This window comes from Micromesistius poutassou (assembly GCF_964030765.1).
Source record: "Micromesistius poutassou genome assembly, chromosome: 7".
In the NCBI taxonomy this organism is placed as follows: domain Eukaryota; kingdom Metazoa; phylum Chordata; class Actinopteri; order Gadiformes; family Gadidae; genus Micromesistius; species Micromesistius poutassou.
In genome coordinates, this window is record NC_140277.1 from 17,756,762 (window position 1) to 17,780,503 (window position 23,742).

A 23,742-nucleotide genomic window follows, 5' to 3' on the forward strand; every position below is an offset into this window, starting at 1 on the left:
CATCTCTCATTCATCGAGTGGACTCATTGGTGGGCGAATGAACACAAAGATGCTCCCCTATGCATTTTGCTGCATGACATTCGCCACTTATTCAAATTGTAGAGGTTGAAGCAGTCTGTATTTTGGTCACTTGCCATAACACTGTCATGTGTTTTATTAAAACACCATCAGTAACATTTAAATTGAGCTGCTGTAGACAGCTCTTTTGTTTGTCAGATTTATTTCAGGGTTCAGTGCCTGTTTGTGAGAGAAACACACACACACACACGCACGCACACACACACACACACACACACACACACACCACTCATTTTATTCTGTCAACCTTTCTGCATTACACATAATAAATACAATAATCTTACCAGCAGGTGACATGGGCAGTTTGTGTCCTTGAAAGAACCTCTCAGACGGGCCTCGTCTCTCTCCAACTGGGCTGGGGGTCTCCGGCGCACTCTAAGACAACGGTCATTTAAAAGCAGTTCTACAACTACCTCTAGTGTAGCTAATGCTGCGGATCACTCCTGCCATCTCAATGTATGGATTTTAGCCTCAATTCTGTGTCATTACCGTCATGACGGCTTCGAGCGGGTGTACTTTTCGCAGGGCCTTGCTGTGTGTCGCTGCTGGCAGTCTTCCGTCGCGGCTGCACCAGGCGCGGTGCGGCTGCAGGTGGAGGCCCTACTTTCACTCAGTGTACCAATAGAGAAAAGACTTGAGAAGGTAGATTGATCACACAAGTTTAATCAACGTCATGTAGCATGTATACAATTCAGAGAAATGCATCAAATGAACGATTAAACGCATACGACACGGCCTATGAACTCCCAAACAAAGTAATCCTATTTATCTGCCAAATCCCGAGTAAATCATTAAAAATGTTTTCATCGGTATGTGATGAAAAAAATTACTTTTCTCAAAAGAGTCGCTGAACGACACGGAAACGTACCTCTGTTGTGCACTGGATCAAACCGTCAACTGGAACGTCCGTTGCTTGCAGAAACAACACAGAGACTGAAGAAGCTAATAACAATCAGAGGGAAATCGTCTAAATCGTCGAGCAATATCTCTTCAGATCAGAAGCGTCTTCAATATGAGAGCAGACAGCTGTCAATCAAACATTAAAGATTCTTAGAAAAAATAACTTCATGCAGCTCATTGTGACGTCATAGGAGAGATGACCTCTCGACCGTTGCCGTGAGTTTGTCTGCGTGTGTGTGTGTGTGTGTGTGCGCGTATATTTTACACTTGCACACACACACACACACACACACACAGCATATATATATTTATTTATTTATATGACTATTTATTTATTTATTCATAGGCTTACACACAACTTTCCATTCAAATACAGTAAGCACCAACAAACAATAAAAGGACATTGCTACATTGTTTGATTAAATATAATTTATTTCAGTTTCATTAAACAGTAAAATCAGGGCTGGAGAAACATTTAAAAGGCTGCTATACATTTATACAGCGAACAAACAACTACATAGTATCAGTCAGGCAAGGGAATAATTGACAAGCACAATTTTTATTTATATGATTACCCTGGGTGTTGCAATTATTGGGAAATCAAAGTGGAATATTAATCATAATGACATCTTTCATTCAGAGTTTGATGTCAATGTACTTGGAAAGAGAAGAAACAGGGACTCAAAATGATCCTTAAAATGGCATTGAATTCATGTCTAGCCCAAGACAGAAGTCACAGGCTTCCTCTAGATGGCGCTGTAGGCTGGCCGTTTCAAAGCTTGCCTGGTATACAAGTCAGTTAGTGATTGAATTCAACATGGTTGCTTTCAGAAGAACACATGACTCAGCCTTTATGCCGATGGCAGTACGGATATGGTGGACATCAGAATGTATTCACGTGTTTGAAGGCTCTTTGAAGCTGCAGCTGGGCGGGCAGTGGTGCTATTGCTAAAGCACTTTGAATCAAGAGATCCAACTGGTGAAGAAATGTTTCATTTGGAAATGAAGGAGGCAAGGCAACCTAGTGTCAATACAGAGGTTCACAATCATTTCAGTAGAGTAGCAAGATAAAGGCAACTCTGCCTCACATTCAAAAGTCTTTGATACAGATCTGAGAAAGATTCTCAAGCTTGCGCCCTCAAAATGGCTCTCTTTTGACCACTGCATCAACCGCCTTCTTCAACAGGGGAATCCCCTAACTAATTTTTTTTTTTTCAGAAGAGGTAGATGCAGGAAAGAAGGATTTGCCTCCAAGCTCCTCCAAAACGGCCTCAAGGCTCCAGCCTCCGCACGGCCCAGCTGAGAGGGCTTGAGTCACGTCTGTCTCCACCAAGCCACTACCTGGCCCAGCTGAGAGGCCTTGAGTCACGTCTGTCTCCACCAAGCCACTACCTGGCCCAGCTGAGAGGCCTTGAGCCAGGTCCTCCTCCACCGATGACCCTCTGTGTCGCTAGTCAGAAAAGCATTTGATTCATAAAACATTTGATTCATAAAGCATTTGATTCATAAAGCATTTGATTCATTAAACATTTAATTCATAAAGCATTTGATTCATAAAACATTTGATTCATAAAGCATTTGATTCATAAAACATTTGATTCGGGTCAAAAAATAATTTGGAAAACAGAAAAGGCAAAGATACATTATTTTTTGTGAACGACTGAAGGAACTACTCATCCCATAAACCATTGTGAACTTTTTCACAACAGTTACAACCAAAAGATGTATATTATTATAATATATTATTATAACTATTATAATATAACTATATTATTGTTATTATTATTATATTGTTTATATTGTTAATACAAGTTGGGTCATATATTCTTGTGTGTGTGTTTCATATAGTGTATAGCGTTCAGTCTCGTGTTCCAGTTATGTAGTAATTCAACATTATGTATTCCCAAGCCTTTATTCTACCAAAATTACAAAAAAAAAGCCCTGCTAGTGCAATATCATATATTTTTACTTTTATTTTTATCAAATATATATGACGTCATTATGTTGTGGTCGACGTTTTCAGCATGAATGCATCCCAGCAAAGCATGAAAAATGTCTGATAAATAAAAACTTTATTTCATTTTTCCGTAGCTTGAACATTCACATTAGGCATAAGAGCATCAGGTAACAAAAAGGAAAAAGCGAATTAATGACGACCATTATCTTCCCTAGTAGTCGTAGTCGTCCGATGCGTCCCAACTTCAGCAGAGGAGTCCATGCTAACGTCCAGCTCACAAACCTCCGTGTTCGCGGATGCTGGCATGCTAACGACACTAGTCTAAACAGTGTTTGTCTCAGTCACTGCGTTTACATGACACTCGAGAAAATCTAATTATTCGGTTAGTCTGACTATGATTGGATTCTTAAGGTGCATGTATACACCTTAGTCTGACTAAAATCGGATTGAATCGAGTTTCTCATAGTCTGATAAAGACCCCTAGATTATTCGATAGATAGTCGCATTAAGCGTGCATGTGTACGTTCAATCGGATTGGAATCGGATTTTGCGTTCTGTGCATGCTCGAGATCTTTTCTTGGGGCCGTTAGCCGGAAGTAAAAGGAGACAGTAGTCGTGTTGTTGTCGCCGTCGGAAAACGAGAAACGATTTATTTTAAAAAGTGGCGAAGAAGATGGAGGAAGCCGGTGTCGTGCCAATGTATTTACCCCCTATAAGAGGTGTTTCCCCGGCCGCGGGAGCGTGCATGCATTCACTGCTGGTTGAAGTACACACTACGCTTCGATTTCACCCAAGGCTGAAATAAAAGTACATGTTTTTCGTTGCTCATCAATGAGGTTGTAAAGTGGTAACTTCAGGCATATCTGTCAAAATATTTTGACAGATATGCAAAATATAATATGTTTACGATCTTTAATCATTTATTGTGCCGCAGAGAACAGAACAGTGAGAACTGTAGCGTGCGGTGACACTAAATTACAGTGGGGCAGAAACTACTGACGTATAATAATAATAATAATAATAATAATAACCACACCCACAATGTACATATTATATACATATATGTAGCACCCTCTAGGCCTCCATCCTGACACTAAAGGGCGTTCCTGAGTTCTTGAATTAACTTCCCAGATAATATATATTATATACAAATTCTTGCTTACCAAGTGTCTACTTGTGTGTCTTTGCATGTACTGTAAATAAACTATTCTATTTCACTGTTAACCCTGTACTATTCACTTCTCTTAAACTAACTTAAATGGTATTCCAATGAAATATCATATTCACATGTAAACCAATTCCCAATAACGTCTTAACACTAGAGAAATACTCAGGATTCAGAAGTTTAAATGTTAAATAAAAATAGTTTACTGAATAGAAACTGTAATGAGTTATCAATAAAGCAAAATATACAAAATATGTAAATAAAGGAAAAGTATTCAGAGAATACCTAGTATCTTTCAAACTGAAATTAAATTACAAATGTCAAGTCTGCATGAATAGGCTACACCTTCAAATGTAAACAAAATCAAATAATTACATTCACCTGAATGAATTTCTACCAGACCTCTGTATTTAAGTAGAAAATAGGCTACATTAGTTGTACCTTCTGTCATATACGGTAGTTGAAATGTGCCTGCGCATATACTGTGATGTATACCTTAAGACAGACAGAAGTGATAGGAATGCCATGAGATGCACTGGCTGTATGTACTGCTACAAGTTCTAAGTAAAAGCCTTTCTATGATAAACGCCTCAGGAGCAATCTTTGACACATTTAACACATTCCACATCAGGATGAGGGAGAAGGAGTTTGACTGGTCCGCAGATCAATGTATATCAAGCATTAGGCGTTTTTACTCTGCCAAGCCGGTTCGGTCGTGGCTTGGCACGCCTGGCAATTTCACCGACTTATCTCAAGTTGCCTGTGTAAAACCGAGGGGGTAAAATCCCCCGTCCTCACGGAGCAGGCTTTCTTGGTTCACTGGAGAAGGCGGGGCTGCGCACGGAGAGTAGACCTCTTTAGAATAATTTGCATATTACAAATGTTTTTATTTTTTTATGATCCAAGAGACTCACATGCAAGAATGAGTATACATATACGAGGCTACAAATACGTAGGCTACAAACACGATTAACTATTTACAAGTGCAAAAATGCCAACATATTCTTTATTTTGCTGACCACTTGTTTTTTATCCCGACAAAAGCCTCGTAAGGAAAGTTCCTCTGCATCTTTCTTGTAGATCGCACCATCTTTCCCCTTCTTCGTTTAATGCGACTGCATCACCTTCTCTCCCATGGTCGCGGTTCCCCCCCTGGAACCGCGGAGGCGGAGCATTTACATCAGAATGAAACCCAATAAACCGCCAATGTGTGTAGGGTCTGGGAGGGTAAATTGGGGTGCTAGCTCATTTACCTCGGGCAGTGTAAACGCGTGGACCATGCCAGGAAAAAGAATAAGAATAAGACAGATCTGATTACTTTCACCGGCGCTTCCCCCCCCCCCCCCCCCTTTTTTTTTAACACTTTACCCCACCTAGACCTTTTTGTCCAATGATTGAACGATCTTTGCACACATGTGGGTTTGTTGTAAAATTCTGTGAATGTTGCGAAAATTGCAATGTGAAAAGGAACCGCACAAAACGAAAAAAATAACATTGCATTTTGGTCTGGACCAAAAAGAGCGAACTAAAGGATTTTCCTGGTGTGAATACGCCCTTAGTTTAATAAATATGGGTATAAATGGGTCTTTCCCTGTTACGTCTGCTCCTAAAATGAGATAAAAACTTGATGTGGTTTGCTGTTTGGTTATGTCATGCGACCCTTGTATGTCATTCCATGGATTGGGCGTTGATAGGGGTCCTATAGTTAGGAATAAAGGATTGCACTGTATCTCCACAACCTTGGTGTGGAGATACCTTTCAGCAGGGTCACCTTTTGTTGGAGATCCAACCATCTTGCCCCGTTAGCGGGCGAGGAAGGGTACGGCAAGGTGCCCCACCACACTGAGCTCCAATATGAGCTCCAAGGGAGGACACATAGATGCTATGGTTGTTGACAATCCTACTTTTCGTAATGGGCCAAGCGCTTCAAGTTGTTGAGTAACCCAGGTCCATTTGCTGAAGGCCTCTAGCCTAACCCTTAAATCTAATTGTTGTTCATGTAACATATTTCAGCCATAATATCCTCCCATAGCCACAGGGAGCAGCACCGTGCACATGTAATGGTTAAAAGGTAATATTCTCCCATAGCCACAGTACCGAGTACATATAACATAAGCTGTAACACTTGCACATAGCCACGAGGGGGCAGCAGCTGATCACACATAGATGAAGGGGGCGGGCTTTTAAAGCCACAGAACACGCCCACCCCTACCTGCCTATTTAACTCAGACCCCTCTATCAGGGAATCAGAATCTCTTGGGCGGCGTATCGTAGATGCAAAGCTTAGAGACGCTCCGCGCGTGCCATTCCATTCCTCTCCTTTTGTTTCATAGACAATAGACAATAGACCAAAACCTTTACCAAATAAAGTGAGTTAAAAGCGATCCTGTCTCGGTGGCCTTTCCTGGATTAAAAATAACATAACATTCAGGAAATCTTTCATCTACCGACTTCAAGTTTAGCAATAAAATAGCCTGAGATGCTACCTGTGCCTTTTCCTCGCTTTTAAGGGATATGCATTGTCACAGTCTCCGGATATCGATACACATTTACTATGTCATTGTAACTTGTCTGATTCAAAAAACAAAATTATCATACAAATATTGCTTGATTCGAAAATGGTGACATCAGTAATCCGTCATCATGATTCTCAATAAATGTGTGTGATTGAATGAATGAGTGAACATTTGTTCAAAAATAGAAGAATGGCAAAAATGTTCTAAAACTAATAAATCACAAAAAAAAAATTTGGGGGGGGGGGGGCTCTCTTTCTATCAGGGTCTGGAATGTACAGTTAGGGGTCAGAGGTTAGGGGTCTGTTCAGGGCATGGGAAGGGGGCTTCATGCAATAATTCACAGGCTATATCATATGCAATACACTTCATGCAATAATTCACACACTGTATCAGCAATACATACATTTTCATGTCCATTACAACAGGTTAAAAACCTTTCAACAAATACTTTCTAAATTGCAATTTTACATTTCCCCGGGCCCGATCTAATCCCTAATGTTTAAGCCTTCTAGTCTAAACCCTGCTCTTTTGTGCTAGCCACCGGTCACAGAGCTGTTAACCCCCTAAAAAAATATATGTCTCAAGACGGAGTTCAGTATGCCAACACCAGGTGATGCCTCACTTTTTTTTCCTTTCAGGTTGTCCACGACAACCCACGGCCGCTCGTAAGCCACTTAGTTGTCCGAAACAACTAGCGTTAACAGCTCTCACAACTTCCCTATCTATGATTCGGAAGTCAAAAAAAACAAAACTGTAGCGATCATGTTCATGTAAGGCAAGGCAAGGCAAAGCAACTTTATTTATATAGCACTTTTCATACACAAGGCAGACTCAAAGTGCTTCACATATAAACATTGTCATACAATAAAAAGAAAATAATAGATAAGTAAAAGAAAAAAAGAAAATAAATGAATAAAATAGATATAAATAAAAGTTTAAAAAGCCAGTTCAATACAAATACGGTTTCACTCCTTGACTATCAAATCGTAAAACAAAACTCCTGGACAAAACAAACGTCTAAATTATATTCTGGGCACGTATCAACATTGACAAATAGTAAAAATTAACAAATCACAATCAATCAACCTCAGGAGTCTAACCTTTATCCTACCTCTTACGAAAAAACACTGTGTACACAATTATTATTATTAATTTTTTTAATCTATCCTTGAGTACCCCTCTACTCAGCCTATCCTCTAGTACCTCTCTACTCGGCCTATCCTCTAGTACCTCTCTACTCTGCCTATCCTTTAGTACCTCTCTACTCTGCCTATCCTTTAGTACCTCTCTACTCTGCCTATCCTCTAGTACCCCTCTACTCGGCCTATCCTCTAGTACCCCGCTACTCGGCCTATCGTTGAGTACCTCTCTACTCAGCCTATCCTTTAGTACCTCTCTACTCTGCCTATCCTTTAGTACCCCGCTACTCTGCCTATCCTTTAGTACCTCTCTACTCGGCCTATCCTTTAGTACCTCTCTACTCTGCCTATCCTTTAGTACCTCTCTACTCAGCCTATCCTCTAGTACCCCTCTACTCTGCCTATCCTCTAGTACCCCGCTACTCGGCCTATCGTTGAGTACCTCTCTACTCGGCCTATCCTCTAGTACCTCTCTACTCTGCCTATCCTCTAGTACCTCTCTACTCTGCCTATCCTTTAGTACCCCTCTACTTTGCCTATCCTTTAGTACCTCTCTACTCTGCCTATGCTCTAGTACCTCTCTACTCGGCCTATACTCTAGTATCCCTCTACTCAGCCTATCCTCAGTTTTCTATGGATCTTCTCTACCCACTCGCCAGTCTGAACTTTTGGATTTTGTATGATATAGTTATAGTTTATAGAATAAAAACCGATAGTTACGTATGTAACTACGGTTCTATGAATTCCGGATGACCGCCAGAGGCGGTGCTTTAGCACTAGATGTTCCATCTCACGCATGCGCCGGTCGAGTAATTATACCAACAAAGTCACCTGTGACACCTGGGTGACCCGAGAATATCTATATATTACGGAAATCACCCGAGGATCTGTTCCAACTGGATCTTCTCACGGAATCTGAGAATTCTGAGTGACAGAGAACTCTGGCGGTCATCCGGAATTCATAGAACCGTAGTTACATACGTAACTATCGTCCTATTTCATTCCTACTGACCGCCAGAGGCAGTGCTTTAGCACTGGATGACTTATACCAAAAAGGTCACGAAGAGTACTCATTAATTAAGGGCTCGAAGCCGTCGACAAGACAGCTGTCGCCACAGGATGAGGAGCAGCAACATTAACTCTGGAGAACCGCGCAAACGTACATGATGAGGACCATGTAGCCGTGGAGTAAATGTCCTGAAGTGGAACCCCCTTCAAGGCAGCCCATGATGTAGCCATACTCCTGATAGAGTGGCTTAATGGCCAAGGGCACAGGGAGCCCTTATGCTCTGTATGCATTCAAGACCACATCCATAATCCAGTGGGAGAGTCTCTGTTTCGACAGGGCAGCCCCCTTCCAGTAGCCCCCATAACAGACAAAGAGGTTATCTGTCTTTCGCAAGCTGGTTGTCGCTTCAACATATGCCCTAAGCACCCGCACCGGGCACAGTGGGTATGACACTCTTTCTGCACCCCCTGGAGAGACTGGGGGATTGAAAGCAGCCAACTCGATTGATTGGTTTACATGATGGGGAGACAATCGTTTGGGTAGGAAGGATGGATTCGGCCAGAGCACTACTCCTGACCCATCTGCGTGCCAGCGCAAACACACCTGGCTCACTGACAAGGCATGGAGTTCACCGACCCGTTTTGCAGTCGCAATGGCAAGGAGGAATGCCGTCTTCAAGGACAGCCGCGTCAGGTTTGCCTGACATAGCGGCTCAAATGGGGGTAGACATAAGAACCTAAGAGCTGCTTGCAAGTCCCATGATGGTGCCCTCAGGGGTCGTGGTGGTTGAAGCCTCTGGGCCCCCCCTCAGAAACTGCCTGACTAGGTAGTGGGACCCTACCATCTGGTTATTCACACTTGCATGTGCGGCCGAAATCGCGGCCACATAAACGGACAGGGTAGAAGCAGCTGTCCTGTTGTCCAACACAGACTGCAGAAAGTGTAGTATCACTACCACTGAGCAAGTCTCTGTGCCACGCACTACTGTGAAAACAACTTCCACCTGTTAGCATAGAGCAACCTAGTGGAGAGTGCCCTTGAACTAAGAATGGTACGGACCACTGACTGGTCGCAAGACGTCAGCAGTGGGTCCTGGTTCTCAGGGGCCACATGCACAGCACCCCGGATTCGTGTGCCATACCTGCCTACCTGAGACAGAAGGTCATGTCTTTCTGGGAGGCACCAAGGCTCTCTGTTGAGGAGTTTTAGTAATGCTGGGAACCATGGCCTTCCTGGCCAATGTGGAGCCACCAGAAGTAGGCTGTGACTGCCACGCTGGACCCTGTCCAGCATTGCCAGTAAAAGGGGAATTGGAGGAAATGCATTAAGCAGGCTGTCTGGGCAAGCATGAGCCAGAGCATCCTGTCCTAGGGCACTGGTCCTCCTATCAAGGAGAACCAAAGGGGACAGTGGGTCGTCTCTTCGGAGGCAAAGAGATCTGCCACTGCCCTGCCGTACCTGTCCCAAATCATGCATACCACCTCCGGATGGAGTCTCCACTCTCTGGGGGATGGCCTTTGGCGAGAGAGAAGGTCTGCCGCTGTGTTCCGGACACCTGGAACATGGACAGCCCTCAGGCTTAGAAAATGGGGGAACGCCCATGTAAGGAGCCTTTGCGTGACCCGCAGGCTCTGCCTCAATCTGGTGCCCCCTTGGTGGTTGACGTGGTAGACTGGATGTGTTGTCTGTCCGGACTAGAACATGTCGGTTCCTCAGAACTGGGAGGAAGTGCCGGCAAGCTAAGAACACCGCAAGGAGTTCCACCACATTTATATGCTCCAGTTTCTGCTGGGCATCCCACTGGCCTCTGACAGTCATGCACTGCCATACTGCGCCCCAGTAGGAAAGGGACGCCTCCCTTTCCTGGGGAAAGGGAGGCTGTCTCTACAACCTCCCACTGGGAAGCTATCCTCTCAAAGAGCAACCCCGCAATCAGGTATGCCCTCTCTCCAGGGTCTGAGGGCCCGAAGGCACTGCCCAGACACCCTGACCATCTTGTGTCTCTGCCACTTGGGGTCCAAGTGGAGACCATTCACCCAGATTTGAAGAGGACGCAACTTGAGAAGGCCTAGTGGGACCACCATGGATGCTGAGGTCAGCATACCTATCAGTCGGAGGAAGAGGCTGTATTGTGCAACCTCCCCTGCCTGAAGCGCTGTAGCCGCTGCAGAATGGTAGCTACGCGCTTTGGAGAGAGGCAGGCTCGAATGGCCACCGAGTTGAGCACCAGCCCCAGATAGCTCACAACCCAACATGGTGTAAGGTTGCTCTTGGTAAAGTTGACCGTGAGGCCAAGCCGGTCCACATGGCTGAGGAGCATGGCTGTGTCCCTGATCGCCTGCTCCTGAGTTGGGGAAATGACCAACCAGTCGTCCAGGTATGGCAGTATTGCCATACCGCTGGCCTGTAGGGCTGAAGGGTGACAGGGCTGCTGCTACACACCGTGTAAATATACGTGGGGGCCAGAGACAGCCCGAATGGAAGAACCCTGAACTGGTACACGTTGCCCAGAAATGAAAAGCGGAGGAACCACCTGTGATGTTGGGTAATAGGGACGTGAAAGTAAGTGTCTTTCAGGTCTATTGACACGAACCAGTCCCCCTGAGTGATAGCCTGGAGGACATCTGCAACACGCAGCATGTGGAAGGGAAGAACCTTGAGGAACTGATTCAGCCCGTTCAAGTCCAGAATGGGCCGAAACCCGCACTCCTTCGGTACCAGAAAGTAGGTTGAGTAGAACCCATCGAGCTGTTCTTATGGTTCTACTACCTCGATGGCACCCTTCCCAAGGAGGGTGGCTAATTCCTGTCTCAGGACCAGGGATCTGTCGGGATCTTTGACCACAGTAACTTTGATCCTGCTGAAAGTTGGGGGCCGGTGTTGGTATTGGAGTGTGTACCCGTTGGACAGCGTGGACACCATCCAAGGGTCTGTGGTCTGCTCTTCCCAGTAGCTCAGGTGCTGTTGAGAAAAGCATCTGACAGCCAGCCCTTGAGCGTCAGTACCTACCCCCCTGCCCCTATGGCCCACACGGGCAGCAATGTTGTAACTCCTGGTAAGGAGGTCATTCGTAATCCGGCACTGTGGCCGAGGGCATAGTGCCGAGTAGTGGTGGATTTCATGATTTGTTAGAATGAATCAGTTCACGTCGGTCAGTTCGCGAAGAAGAGTTTGTTTGTTTGTTTGTTCATTCGCATTTCCGGTAGTGGTGAATCATGATTCTCAGTCACTGAGTCGGTCAGACTCAGCTCCTCCCTCGTTCTCATCGTGCAATGGTGCAAACGGTCATCAATAAACACAACATTAACTAAGTTCCTTTTAGCTGAGGAGCGCTTCATGTTCGGAATCAGGATGTTGTTGCCCGGCTGGCTCTCGTGACTTCTCAGTCCTTGAGTCTTCACCGCTAAACAGTCAGTGAACGAACGGTGACTCGGAGTCAGCGGCGAGTCTCGCAGAACGAACGACGACGAACGAGTCAAACAAGAGCGGCGAATCAGGTCGGCTCGTTCTTCACTCGTTCACTTTAAAGAGTTGATTCGTTCGCGAACGAGCCACCACTAGTGCTGAGGGAGATAACCGGTCCAAGCCCAAAAAGAAAAAGGTATTCACAGGTGCAGATGAAACAGGAGCTTCATCTAACCCCAGTCTTGCCAGGGCCATACGCACGGCTGGCCTAACAGTGTCACGGCCAGACACTGACCCTCTAGCCGAGCCGCCCACAGACCCTTGGAGAAAGCCTGAGAGGCAAGGGACGCCTCGTCGACCCCTTGCTCTTCCTCCTCTGTAAAGAAACTACAGGACGCAGCTGTGGACAGCATGTCATCCTCTGGGTAAATAGGTTGCGCAACCGCAGGGTCACTCTCTAAGCTGGTTGGAGGTTCTGTAGGAGGGCTTTAATCTGAGCCACCTCGTCTGAATGCGTATTCACTTGGTTTGCCATGTTATCGACCTTACAGGACTTTCCGGGGGGTCCCCCAGCTGCCGAGGCACGGCGCCTGGTGCCACTAGGCCCAACACTCAAAGGGGGCAACCCTGGTCCGCCCTCCAGCTCAGCCAATCTAGCCTCAGTGCATGAGGCATGAAAGTTCATGCATGGGTTATCTGACACTGCTTCCCTCAGGTGCTCAACCCTGAGACATGCAGGGCACTGGTCATGGTCATGGCCGCCTACAATAATGCAGTGACGGCACCAAAGCCAAACAGGCTTTGGCGAGAGCACCCAAAAAAAACAGTGCGACCCCGCTAGGGCGATCAAATCAAAGTACGCAACCGGCCTACTCACCACTGCCGCAGCCGAAATCGAACAAATTGCAAGTCGCAGCCTTTGGTGAACGAAGTCGAATCGAGTCACCAACCCTTGGGTTACAAGACTACTTGCGACAAGCTAATATGGTATCTCACAACAAACAATGTTTGTGTGTACTGCTAGTCCGCTAGAAGATAGAAGAAATCCTTGGGTGACTTCCGGAATATATAGATATACTCGGGTCACCCAGGTGTCACAGGTGACTATGTTGGTATAATTACTCGACCTGCACATGCGCGAGATGGAACATCCAGTGCTTAAGCACCGCCTCTTGCGATCAGTAGGAATGAAATAGAACTGTCGTTTTTAGGTTTTAAGTGTACTATTTTACCGGTTTCAAAAGAAGTCCTCTCACCTTGATTCTCCCAACGCTTCAGTGATTGGCTGGGGCCGCTCCAAACTCTCTCCTATATCGTATATATAGTCCTATATTCTAACTATGCAGATATTTTGTTTAAAAGGCTATGCTCATCTCGTCAGTGGGATCCCATCTGCGAGTTTGAGAGTGCTTGGCCACCAGCCCGGGCCTTGCCGTTGTCTTTGGCCATGATCTTTTTAAAGATGAGGCTTCAGTTGAGTTTACCGTTTATTCAAGTAAGATAGAAAGCAGTTTGGCAAGCGACTACAGTAGGTATAACTACATGCACAGCAAGATTCAAACCACTCGTCTAATGAGCCACTCTAATTGTCCCCCGATCTAGGGTGTGTGTGCGTATTTATACAGGTGACTCCTCCTCTGGAAGGAGCTGTGTTTTTCCACAGCTTGGACTGAGAGTTGTCTGCCATATGGTATTGTGGAATCTGGCCCTGAAACAGTTTGACGTGTTTTGACATAGGCAGCCTTGGAGTCAGCAGATTATGCAAATGTATTATGTGTTAGATCATGTGTATTTCTAAGTAATATTCAGGACTACTATCACTACAAGGGCTGAGGCGCCCAACGTTTGGTTGTTATCAGCCTGTGGCCATGACGTGTGGTGCTCCGTTTCACAATCTATTTGGCCCGTTGTCCAAGGTCACGCCAGCCCTGTAAGTGCAACTAGAAATGTGTGCGGGATATCTTCACAGGTGCACCAGCTTTTCTGTTTTGCTTGTTATGTCAACTTATCAAACAGATTAGCCCAGAGGACAGGTCTGACATGTTATCATGTTTCAACAAAGGGCAGCTTTTAAAACCAGCTGCACTGGAGCTTGAAGATCAGAACTGACCCCAGAGCTGGTAGAGCACACCAGACCAAGTCAGGACCAAATCAAGATTCACTGAAGACAAACTAAACCAAGGCGAGACCAAGGAGCACCTCAAGCCCAAACAGAAGGGAACCATGGAGCACACGTTCCTCCTCTTGGTGGCCTTCATCATCTCCAGCGGCCAGTGCCTAGATACAGACCCCTCCAGGGACCGCAACACCAGCCTGGCCATCTGCCAGCCTGACAGCTGTGCCCTCATCAGCGAGCTGTCCGCCATGCGGGAGCGTCTGGCGGCCGTGGCCCGCACGCAGGATGGCCTGCTGGAGAGCGTCCGCTCCCTCAGGACGGAGATGGCGGCGAGCCAGACCGAGCTAGGGGTCTGCAGCACCCAGATCCAGGAGCTGCAGAGGCTGACCCAGGAGCTGGCCCAGCAGCTCAAGGCTCTGCAGGAGAGCACATCGGCCGCGGTGCCCCGGGTGGCCTTCACCGTCGCGCTGGGCCACTCCCTCAGCCCCGTCTCCATTAACACGGTGGTCAAGTACCCGGTGATCATCTCCAACATGGGCAACGGCTACAACCCGGCCACTGGCATCTTCACCGCCCGGGTGCCCGGCATGTACTACTTCAGCTACACCATGCAGAGCAATGCCGGTCCGACCAACGCGGTGATATCGCTGATGAAGAACGGCCAGCAGATGGTGTCCACCTTGGACACTGATCAGGATGACACCACCGACAGTGCCACCAACACCGCCGTGCTGCAGCTGCAGGCCGGAGACAGCGTCTACACCCAGCTCTATGCCCACCGCCAGCTATTTGACGACGACATGTACTACAACACCTTCAGCGGCTTCCTGCTCTTCCCTCTGTAAAAGGCCCATCGGCCATTTAGTGAGTTGTGAGGTTGATTTGCCAGTGTGATGGTGGGTGAAAGGAGGGGTTGGCTGGATTGGCGGTTTTTGTTGACAAAAATATATATTTTGGCTCTGTATAAAAGTAACAAAAAACGTACAAATACAAATAAAATAATATCTATAATGTTTGACATTAATTCTGTGTAGTGTGTGTTTTTTGAAGATAAATAGAAGGGGAGAGAGGGGTTACAAACGAGATGCGGTGGGTCCTGGATAGGTGGTGCAGTTTGGGCGGGGTTTTGAATTAAATGCCTCTCCTGTTAGGAGTGAGAGGTTTATAGTTCTTCTTTTCCTTCTCTTTAAAACTTTGTATGGGCTGGTTTTCATTGACAAATAATAATAGGTGCGTGAATAAAATGTGTTTGATAAATAGCACATTTTATTGACTTTATATGAAATAGACTTTAACTTTTTGATGGAGTCACTGGAGCTTCAGGTGAAAAAATAAATAAAAATCCAGAACTTCTAGGACTTAGCAAAGGAAAGGAAAATGTGCATTCTCTTAATTTTTTTAAATATTGTAAAAACCACAAACAAATGTGGCTCAATTACCTTAAATAAACTCTAAAGGAACTGAGAAATATTTAAAAAGTCAAAAGGGGTCAAACTAAGACAAAAACAGGAGCTTAATGACGCAAGCTTAATGACAGACAATTAAAACGTGAAAACTCATCCTTTTATCCAGTCATTAGAGGAATATAAGGAGATGTTGATGTTGATTCAAAATAAAATCATCAAAGGGATGAAGGAATCAGGCATTCAAAGAAATCTGAAAAAAAAATCAAAAGGGGTCATTGTAACAAGGTCAATGAGTGGGCGGAGACAGAGTTGGCGTTTCGTCCAGCCGGTTCGCTTTTAATGTTCAAAAGCGAACAACAAGTAAAGGCTCTCTGCCCCTTTGGCCGCTGTCTCTCCTGTCCGCTTGAGCGTCTCTCCGCTCTCTGTTTCTCCTCTACTGAAAGGCAAAGCAGACACATAAATACACACTTCCTGATTGGGTCTGATTCGCCCCAGCAGACCCGGTGCTCCATACTCCCCCTACAGGCCAGACGCCGCCCCCCTCCACATACCCCCACCGCCCGACACAGGCCGGGGACCCATCCGGCCGTAAGCCTACTCCCCCCCCCCCCCCCCCCCGGAACGGGAGAGGAAATCTGCCACGACCATCTGTGCCCCCGGCCTGTGGGCCACCCGGAAATGGAAGGGCTGCAACACGAGGTACCACCGGGTGATCCTCGCGTTGGCATCCTTCATCCGGTGGAGCCACTGGAGGGGGGCATGGTCGGAGTAGAGGGTGAACTGGCGACCCAGCAGGTAGTAGCGGAGGGCGCCGACCGCCCATCGGATGGCGAGACACTCCTTCTCGACGGTGCTGTACCGACCCTCCCGGTCCGATAGTTTGCGGCTCAGGTACAGCACCGGTCGGTCGGTCCCCCCCACCTGCTGGGTCAGGACCGTGCCCAACCCCCTATCCGACGCGTCTGCCTGCACGGAGAAAGGGAGAGCAAAATTAGGAGCACACAGGACGGCTTCCCCGCAGAGGGCTGTTTTAATAGCATCAAACGACACCTGACATGGCTCCGACCACTGGACCGTATCTGGGGCCCTCTTCCGGGTGAGGTCGGTCAAGGGGCTGGCCAGGTCGGAGAAGTTTGGGACAAACTGCCGATAGTACCCCGCCAGCCCCAGGAACCGCCTCACCTCCTTCTTGGTCCTGGGGCGAGGGGCGGCAGCGACCACCGCGGTCTTACCGACCTGCGGCTGGACCTTCCTCCCCCCCAGGTGGAACTCCAGATACTGGATCTCCCTCCGCCCGATCACGCACTTCTTCGGGTTGGCCGTGAGCCCCGCCCGTCTCAGCGACGGCCGCCACCTGCTGCATATGCTGCCCCCACTCGTCTCCATAGATGACTATGTCGTCGAGGTAGGCAGCAGCATATGCAGCATGAGGTCGTAACACCCGGTCCATCAGCCGCTGGAACATGGCCGGGGCCCCGAACAACCCGAACGGAAGTACCTTGAATTGGTACAGACCGAGCGGAGTGGAGAACGCCGTTTTCTCTCGGGCTGCTGGAGACAACGGAATCTGCCAGTAGCCCTTCGTGCAGTCCAGAGTCGTGTAGTAGGTGGCCATGCCAAGCCGGTCCACAAGCTCGTCGATCTGAGGCATCGGGTAGGCGTCGAACTTGGACACCGCGTTCACCCTACGGTAATCCACACAGAACCGGACAGACCCGTCCGGCTTCCCCACAAGCACGACGGGGCTGCACCAGTCGCTGTGGGACTCCTCGACGACGCCCAACCCTAACATTGCTGCCAATTCGCGCCGTATCACGTCTTGCTTGTGTACGGGCAGCCTGTAGGGGCGTGTCCGCACCGTTAACCCGGGTTGCGTCTCGATGACGTGAGTTATTAATGGGTGCGACCGGCCAGGGGTGAAAATACGTCGGCGAACTGGAGCTGTAGAGTGACCACGTCCGCCGTCTGACTCTCCGACAGATCCTCTCCTCGACCGACCGGAGGGATGGGCCCCGGGGCCGGGACTTCCGGTCCAAACTCCTCTCCCTCCGGTAGCGTCGTGGCGAACGCGACCGGGACCACATCATTCCACCTTTTCAGGAGGTTGATGTGGTAGATCTGTCGGGCATCGCCCCTGTCCGACCGCACTACCTCGTAATCCACGTCCCCGACTCGCCGTGTGACCACAAAGGGACCTTGCCACTTCGCAAGTAATTTGGTGCTAGAGGTGGGCAACAGAACAAGGACCTTGTCCCCCGGTGTGAGATTGCGTAATCTAGTCCCTCTGTCGTACAGGTGTTTCTGATTCTCCTGGGCTTGGCGCAAATGCTCACGTGACATTACCCCGAGTGAGTGGAGCTTTGCACGCAAGTCCATGACGTACTGAATTTCGTTTTTGCTGTCGCTGGACCCCTCCTCCCAGTTTTCTTTAATGAGGTCCAGGACGCCCCTGGGCCTGCGCCCATAGAGCAACTCAAAGGGGGAAAACCCTGTGGAAGCCTGAGGCACTTCCCGCACCGCAAACAACAGAGGGTCTAGCCATTGATGCCAATTTCGAGCATCCTCCTGTACAAACTTCCGGATCATGGACTTTAACGTCCGGTTAAACCTCTCACACAAGCCGTCTGTGGCTGGGTGATAGACGCTCGTGCGGATGGCCTTGACCTTCAACAACCCGTAAAGTTCCTTGATCGTGCGTGACATGAAATTGGTGCCCTGGTCAGTGAGAATCTCCTTTGGGATTCCCACCCGCGATATGACGTGAAACAACGCCTGCGCAACACTCCTCGCGGAGATATTGCGCAACAGAATTGCTTCCGGGTATCGGGTTGCGTAGTCGATCAGGACTAACACAAATCGATACCCTTGTGCGGAACGTTCTAATGGCCCGATAATGTCCATGCCCACGCGATCGAATGGGACCTCCACCAGGGGAAGGGGCCGCAAGGGAGCCCTGGGGATGGCCGGGGGATTCACCAACTGGCACTCGGGGCAGGAGGCGCACCACCTGCGCACTTCCACCCGAATCCCTGGCCAATAGAACCGAGCCATTATCCGGTTCAGTGTTTTGTCGTACCCCAAATGGCCCGCCATTGGGTTGTAATGCGCCGCCTGGAAAATCATTTCCCGGCGGCTCCTGGGTACCAGCAATTGGGTAACAACCTCCTCACTCTGGGTGTCACGACCCACCCGATAAAGTCTGTCCCTAATCACCACAAAGTGTGGGTAAGTCAGCACTGCGTCTGGCTGTACCCGAAGACCATCAATAGACATCACTTGGTCGAAGGCGGAGCGTAGAGTAGCGTCACGAGACTGCTCAATGGGGAAATCGTCCACCGGTGGGAATGTCGGCGCTCGGACCTCGGGTTGAGAACCTCCCGCCTCCTCCCCCGATCCATGACCAGCGTCGGACACCCTCGCATCGGCGCAGAACACAGCACATGACTTACATGTCCCTATCTGTCGTGTCCGTACCCCCGTACTCTCGCTAGCTGCCCCTGGAAACCCAGCCCAATCTATCCCTAGAATCAGGGGGTACGTGAGGCTCGGACTAACCGCCGCCTTGACTCTATGCGTTTTCCCCCCATAACGAATTTCGATAGGGACCAAGGGATACGTGTGAACATCCCCGTGTATACATCTCACCAAAACGCTCGATGCCTCGACCAATGCCTCGGACCGCACCAGGCGCTGATGGATCATGGTCTGCATACAGCCGGAATCCAACAGCGCCTGATACGTACCCCGTTGTATCCTCACCGGGATACGGTACGCCTCGCCGGGACCGTAGGGAGGGATCGGGGCACCGGTGACGCGGACGACCTGGCCCACCTCCATCATCGGGCAGTCCCTCCGAAGGTGTCCCGGCTGTCCGCACCGCCAACACCCCTCCCTTGCCGTCTGAGCGCCCGTCTGCGGGATGGGGGGGGAAGGTGATCTATGTGCCTGCTCTGGACTGGGCCCCCCCCCCCACCTCGCCCTTGGTAGTGGGGTGGGTTTGTTCCCCCGCAGGGCCGCTGCACCGGTCCGCAGGCTCGGGATTGGTGCTGATGGTCGTCTGTCCGTCGAGGGGGGGATCAGGTGGCCCTCCGCGATCTTGACGGCCGCCGAGAGGCTCTCGGGCCGGTGGTACCGGACTCAGGTGGACGTTCTGGCTGGAAGCCCCTTGACGAACCTCTCCAGGGCCACCTGCTCCACGAGTTTGTCGGGGTTGTTCCTCTCCGGGGCCAGCCACCTCCTCGCCTGGTCCCGCAGCTGCTGGGCGTACGTGAAGGGTCGATCGCCTTCCGTGAATGCGAGGGCCCGGAACCGGCGGCGATGTTCTTCCGGGTTTAGGCCTAGCCGGTCCCGGATGGCCTTATCGACTGCCTCGTAGTCGCGCTGGGCCCCCGCCGGCAGACTGTGCGCCGCGAGCTGGGCCTCGCCCGTCAAGAGCGGCAGGAGGCGGTGAGCCCACTCTTGGCGTGGCCACCCGGAGACCTCGGCCACCCCCCGGAACGTCTCAAGGAAGGCCTCCGCGTCGTCGGTGTCCCCCATCTTGGGGACGTGGATGTGGCCCACCGCCCCCGCCGCTCTGGGTTCCCGACCGCGGTCGCCGGAGACGAGGAGCTCCCGGAGGACCGCCCGATCGGCGGTCAATGACTGGGCCTGTTGTAGCTGCGCCTGCCGTTAGGACATCTGCGCGAGATGCCCGAGTACAGCTGCCAATGGTGACTGTTCCATTGCCGCACTCGCCCCACATTGGGCTCCACTGTAACAAGGTCAATGAGTGGGCGGAGACAGAGTTGGCGTTTCGTCCAGCCGGTTCGCTTTTAATGTTCAAAAGCGAACAACAAGTAAATCATAGAGCATAAAGAAGTTGATCAGTAGTGTCCAAAACACGGTGGCCAGGCTCTCTGCCCCTTTGGCCGCTGTCTCTCCTGTCCGCTTGAGCGTCTCTCCGCTCTCTGTTTCTCCTCTACTGAAAGGCAAAGCAGACACATAAATACACACTTCCTGATTGGGTCTGATTGCGGACACCTGTCCGCAATCAGACCCAATCGCCCCAGCAGACCCGGTGCTCCATACTCCCCCTACAGGCCAGACGCTGCCCCCCTCCACAGTCATATTTTGGGGTAAACAAGATAAACAAGATAACCCTTTTGATAATGAATTGAACAAAATGGGCTTAATGTAGCTTCAAGTGGCTTAATGGCCTTAAACTGATTCAAAGAAATCTGAAAACAATCTCAAGGATACCCCTACATGCCCCTACACCCTCCTAAATACGTGCAAAGTACGTGTTTTTCTAAATGTTGCTCATCAACGAGGTTGTAAAGTAGTAACTTAGGGCATATCTGTCAAAATAAATGTTTTTTTCTTCCGACGTGTTTACGATCTTTAATCATTTATTGTGCCGCAGAGAACAGCAGAGACACGTGCGGTGACACTAAATTACAGTGGGGCAGAAAGTACTGGCATATGACCACACCCACAATGTACATATTATATACGTATATAATATTGTATTATATAATATTATATATATATATATATATATATATATATAGGCTTCACATCACTCACACTCGTCCATAAATCCCCTTGTCTTGTTTGATGGCTATCTTCTCTTCCAATTTTAACCCCTCAAATGTTTTGTTTTTACATAAACTCAACTCTGTTAATCACAGGTGCAACACCACTCACCATATCTGCATCTGATATAGAAACTACGAATGATACCGGTGGAATAATTTGAGTTAAAACAACAGTTCTAGAATATGACCATGGGGCAGACTACTTTACGACCATATAGGCGTCTTTTAGCGCGGATTGCAATTCTTATTGCAGCCTGCAGGGTTATGCGATAAACGTACGTAGGAACGCAGTCACTGAGCTGCCCTGCCCCAACATTGCGTGACACGTTAAACTCAACTAGAATCGCCACCATCATCCAAAATTCGATGTCAGCAGACCAAAAATAGTTATAGGAAAGACTACAGAAACTATAGATAGTTAATGTGACAATCATATTATTAAAAATAGACTTGGAGCAATGACTTACTGAGGAACTATTTTTTTGGGAGCAGTTTGTAAGTAGTTTGCTGCCTATATGGCCACCTGCCCATATGGACGGCACGCGCCTGGTTGAGAAGGAATTGGGGGAAAATAACTTTAGCTTTGACTCTCTGTCCAGATTGAACCGCGACATGGAGGAGAAAGGGATTGTTGCCGTATGCGGACTCCACCGCCGGAGGGGCTCCGCCGCCGGACTCCCTGCCAGGCAGACACACGGCAGACAACATTGAAATGTGTTAATAGGCTAGAGAAAAGTAATTTTTCTTGTTATTTTTGATTCAGATCTTAGATTATTGGAGGTGAGACACAAAAGCCTATATGGTCGGAACAATGTGATGTCAGAGCAGAGGGTTGATTTTTTTCTAAATAAAGGGACGTCGGACTAGTGGGCTGTAGGACCCATGGGAATTTTTCAGGTTATTGAGAGGTCGGAAAAATGGAGCGTCGGTGTAAAAACATGTACCCGAACTGACAGCTGTCTACTGAAAACATCTTTCTCGAATGCCGCCTGAGTTTGTTGTTGCTGGTGACGTAAAGTTTGATTTTCTCACCGTCATGTATACTCGGACAATTGCAGTTGTGCGTTTGAGGAGCATAGTCGAACTATGGCTTTAATCGGATTAAGCTGTGCATGTAAACGTACTGACTGAGTACAGACAAGAACGCTGAGTAGAGAAAGAGCTCAATTGTAGTTTTGGTTTCTTCCACCAGGGGACCAGGGACAAGTGTATTTAAATCTGCAGTTTTTTTTAACTCCTTTGTCCGTTCTAATTATCTGGTCTAAATTCCTACCTGCCTTACCCATGAGTTTTTCTTAGTTTTCAGTTAGTTACCTTGTTAGATAGTTTCTTGTATTTGGTTGGCCCATCTTTCAAACTCTTTTTTGGCACGTTTACTTTTATTTGAAACTCACCCGGCCTCTGTGTCTGCATGTAAATCCTAGCTCTGAACACTGAACACGTCATGGGCCTATGACGAGTGACATGCATGGGGGTGGATCTGTCTCAACAATGTTTGTGTGCATATTGACAGTCCACCTTGAATTAATATTGTCTGATGGAAGACAAGCTCACGAGTGAACAGGGCGTTTCACTTTCTTTCACTGCTCATTTCTTGTGACCAATCATGTTGGTGGAGGCTGGGATGTGTCGCAGTAAACTTTAAAGAATTGTCTGAAACACTTGTTACAGTTTTTCTCAATTGCTTTGGCACAATTCTCACATGATAATGAATGTTTTCAAAACATGTTGAAAAAAAACACCTTGCAACCATTGGACAGTTGTTTATATTTTCATCTTTTAGGAAATCTTTGCAAATGAGAAAGTGCAATCGTCTAAAATTTGCACAATTACCAATTCAATATAATTTGCTGATCAAAGCTGATAATGAAATGATCTGAATATATATACCATGGATATCATCCAGTGAGCTTGAGTCTTTCGTGTAGCATTCCTGCTTTACCATGTTACAGTTCTAGGCTATACCTTGTTATTAGTGTTTTTGCATTATATTGTGCTGTGTATGTTTTCTATTAATAATTGTAAGACAGTGACTTTGCATTACAGTAAATATGTCCATGGAAATGTGTAAAAAATAACTAGTCCAGTAAGACTGAAATGTGGACTCCAAAGCAAATTGAGAAGAACTGTTCTGAACTGTTCTGTCGCAAATGAGTTTTCTAGAGGTGAATATTCCCATTACAAAACAGGAAACAGGACAGCACCCCTCCTGTAGCAGTTTCTGGTTTCCAGCTCAGACTCTGAGTCGTTGCCACCGATACCTTCTACTATAACATAGTAGGGCTGCTGGATCTGACCAAGTAAACATAGAGCCAGAAAGACAACCCCAACCCTAACCCAGATTCGGCCATTTAGACAACTCTGGAAGGGGTGTAGAGAGAGGAGACCCAAAGGCATCGCCACCAGCAAGCCCATCAATCTTAGAAAAAGGTGCCTCTCTGAGATCTAAAGAGGCTAGAGAGTATGGCCTCAAAG

General features: G+C 47.9%; 1 protein-coding gene and 1 pseudogene across 2 annotated transcripts; one reads left to right on the forward strand and one right to left on the reverse strand.

Moving 5' to 3' along the window:
• Positions 1-14,392: 14,392 nt before the first annotated feature.
• Positions 14,393-15,130, forward strand: LOC311350617 (complement C1q-like protein 2; the record flags this gene model as incomplete). The annotated part of the gene is made up of 1 exon (XM_084470684.1): positions 14,393-15,130. The coding sequence occupies one exon, from the start codon at positions 14,393-14,395 to the stop codon at positions 15,128-15,130; it is 738 nt and encodes a 245-aa protein (XP_084326810.1).
• A 1,155-nt stretch (positions 15,131-16,285) lies between these two features.
• Positions 16,286-22,305, reverse strand: LOC311350618 (annotated as a pseudogene). The gene is made up of 3 exons: positions 22,300-22,305; positions 19,451-20,353; positions 16,286-16,657 (listed from the first exon to the last, which is right to left on the reverse strand). The product of its transcript is annotated as an uncharacterized misc_RNA (transcript).
• Positions 22,306-23,742: the final 1,437 nt, after the last annotated feature.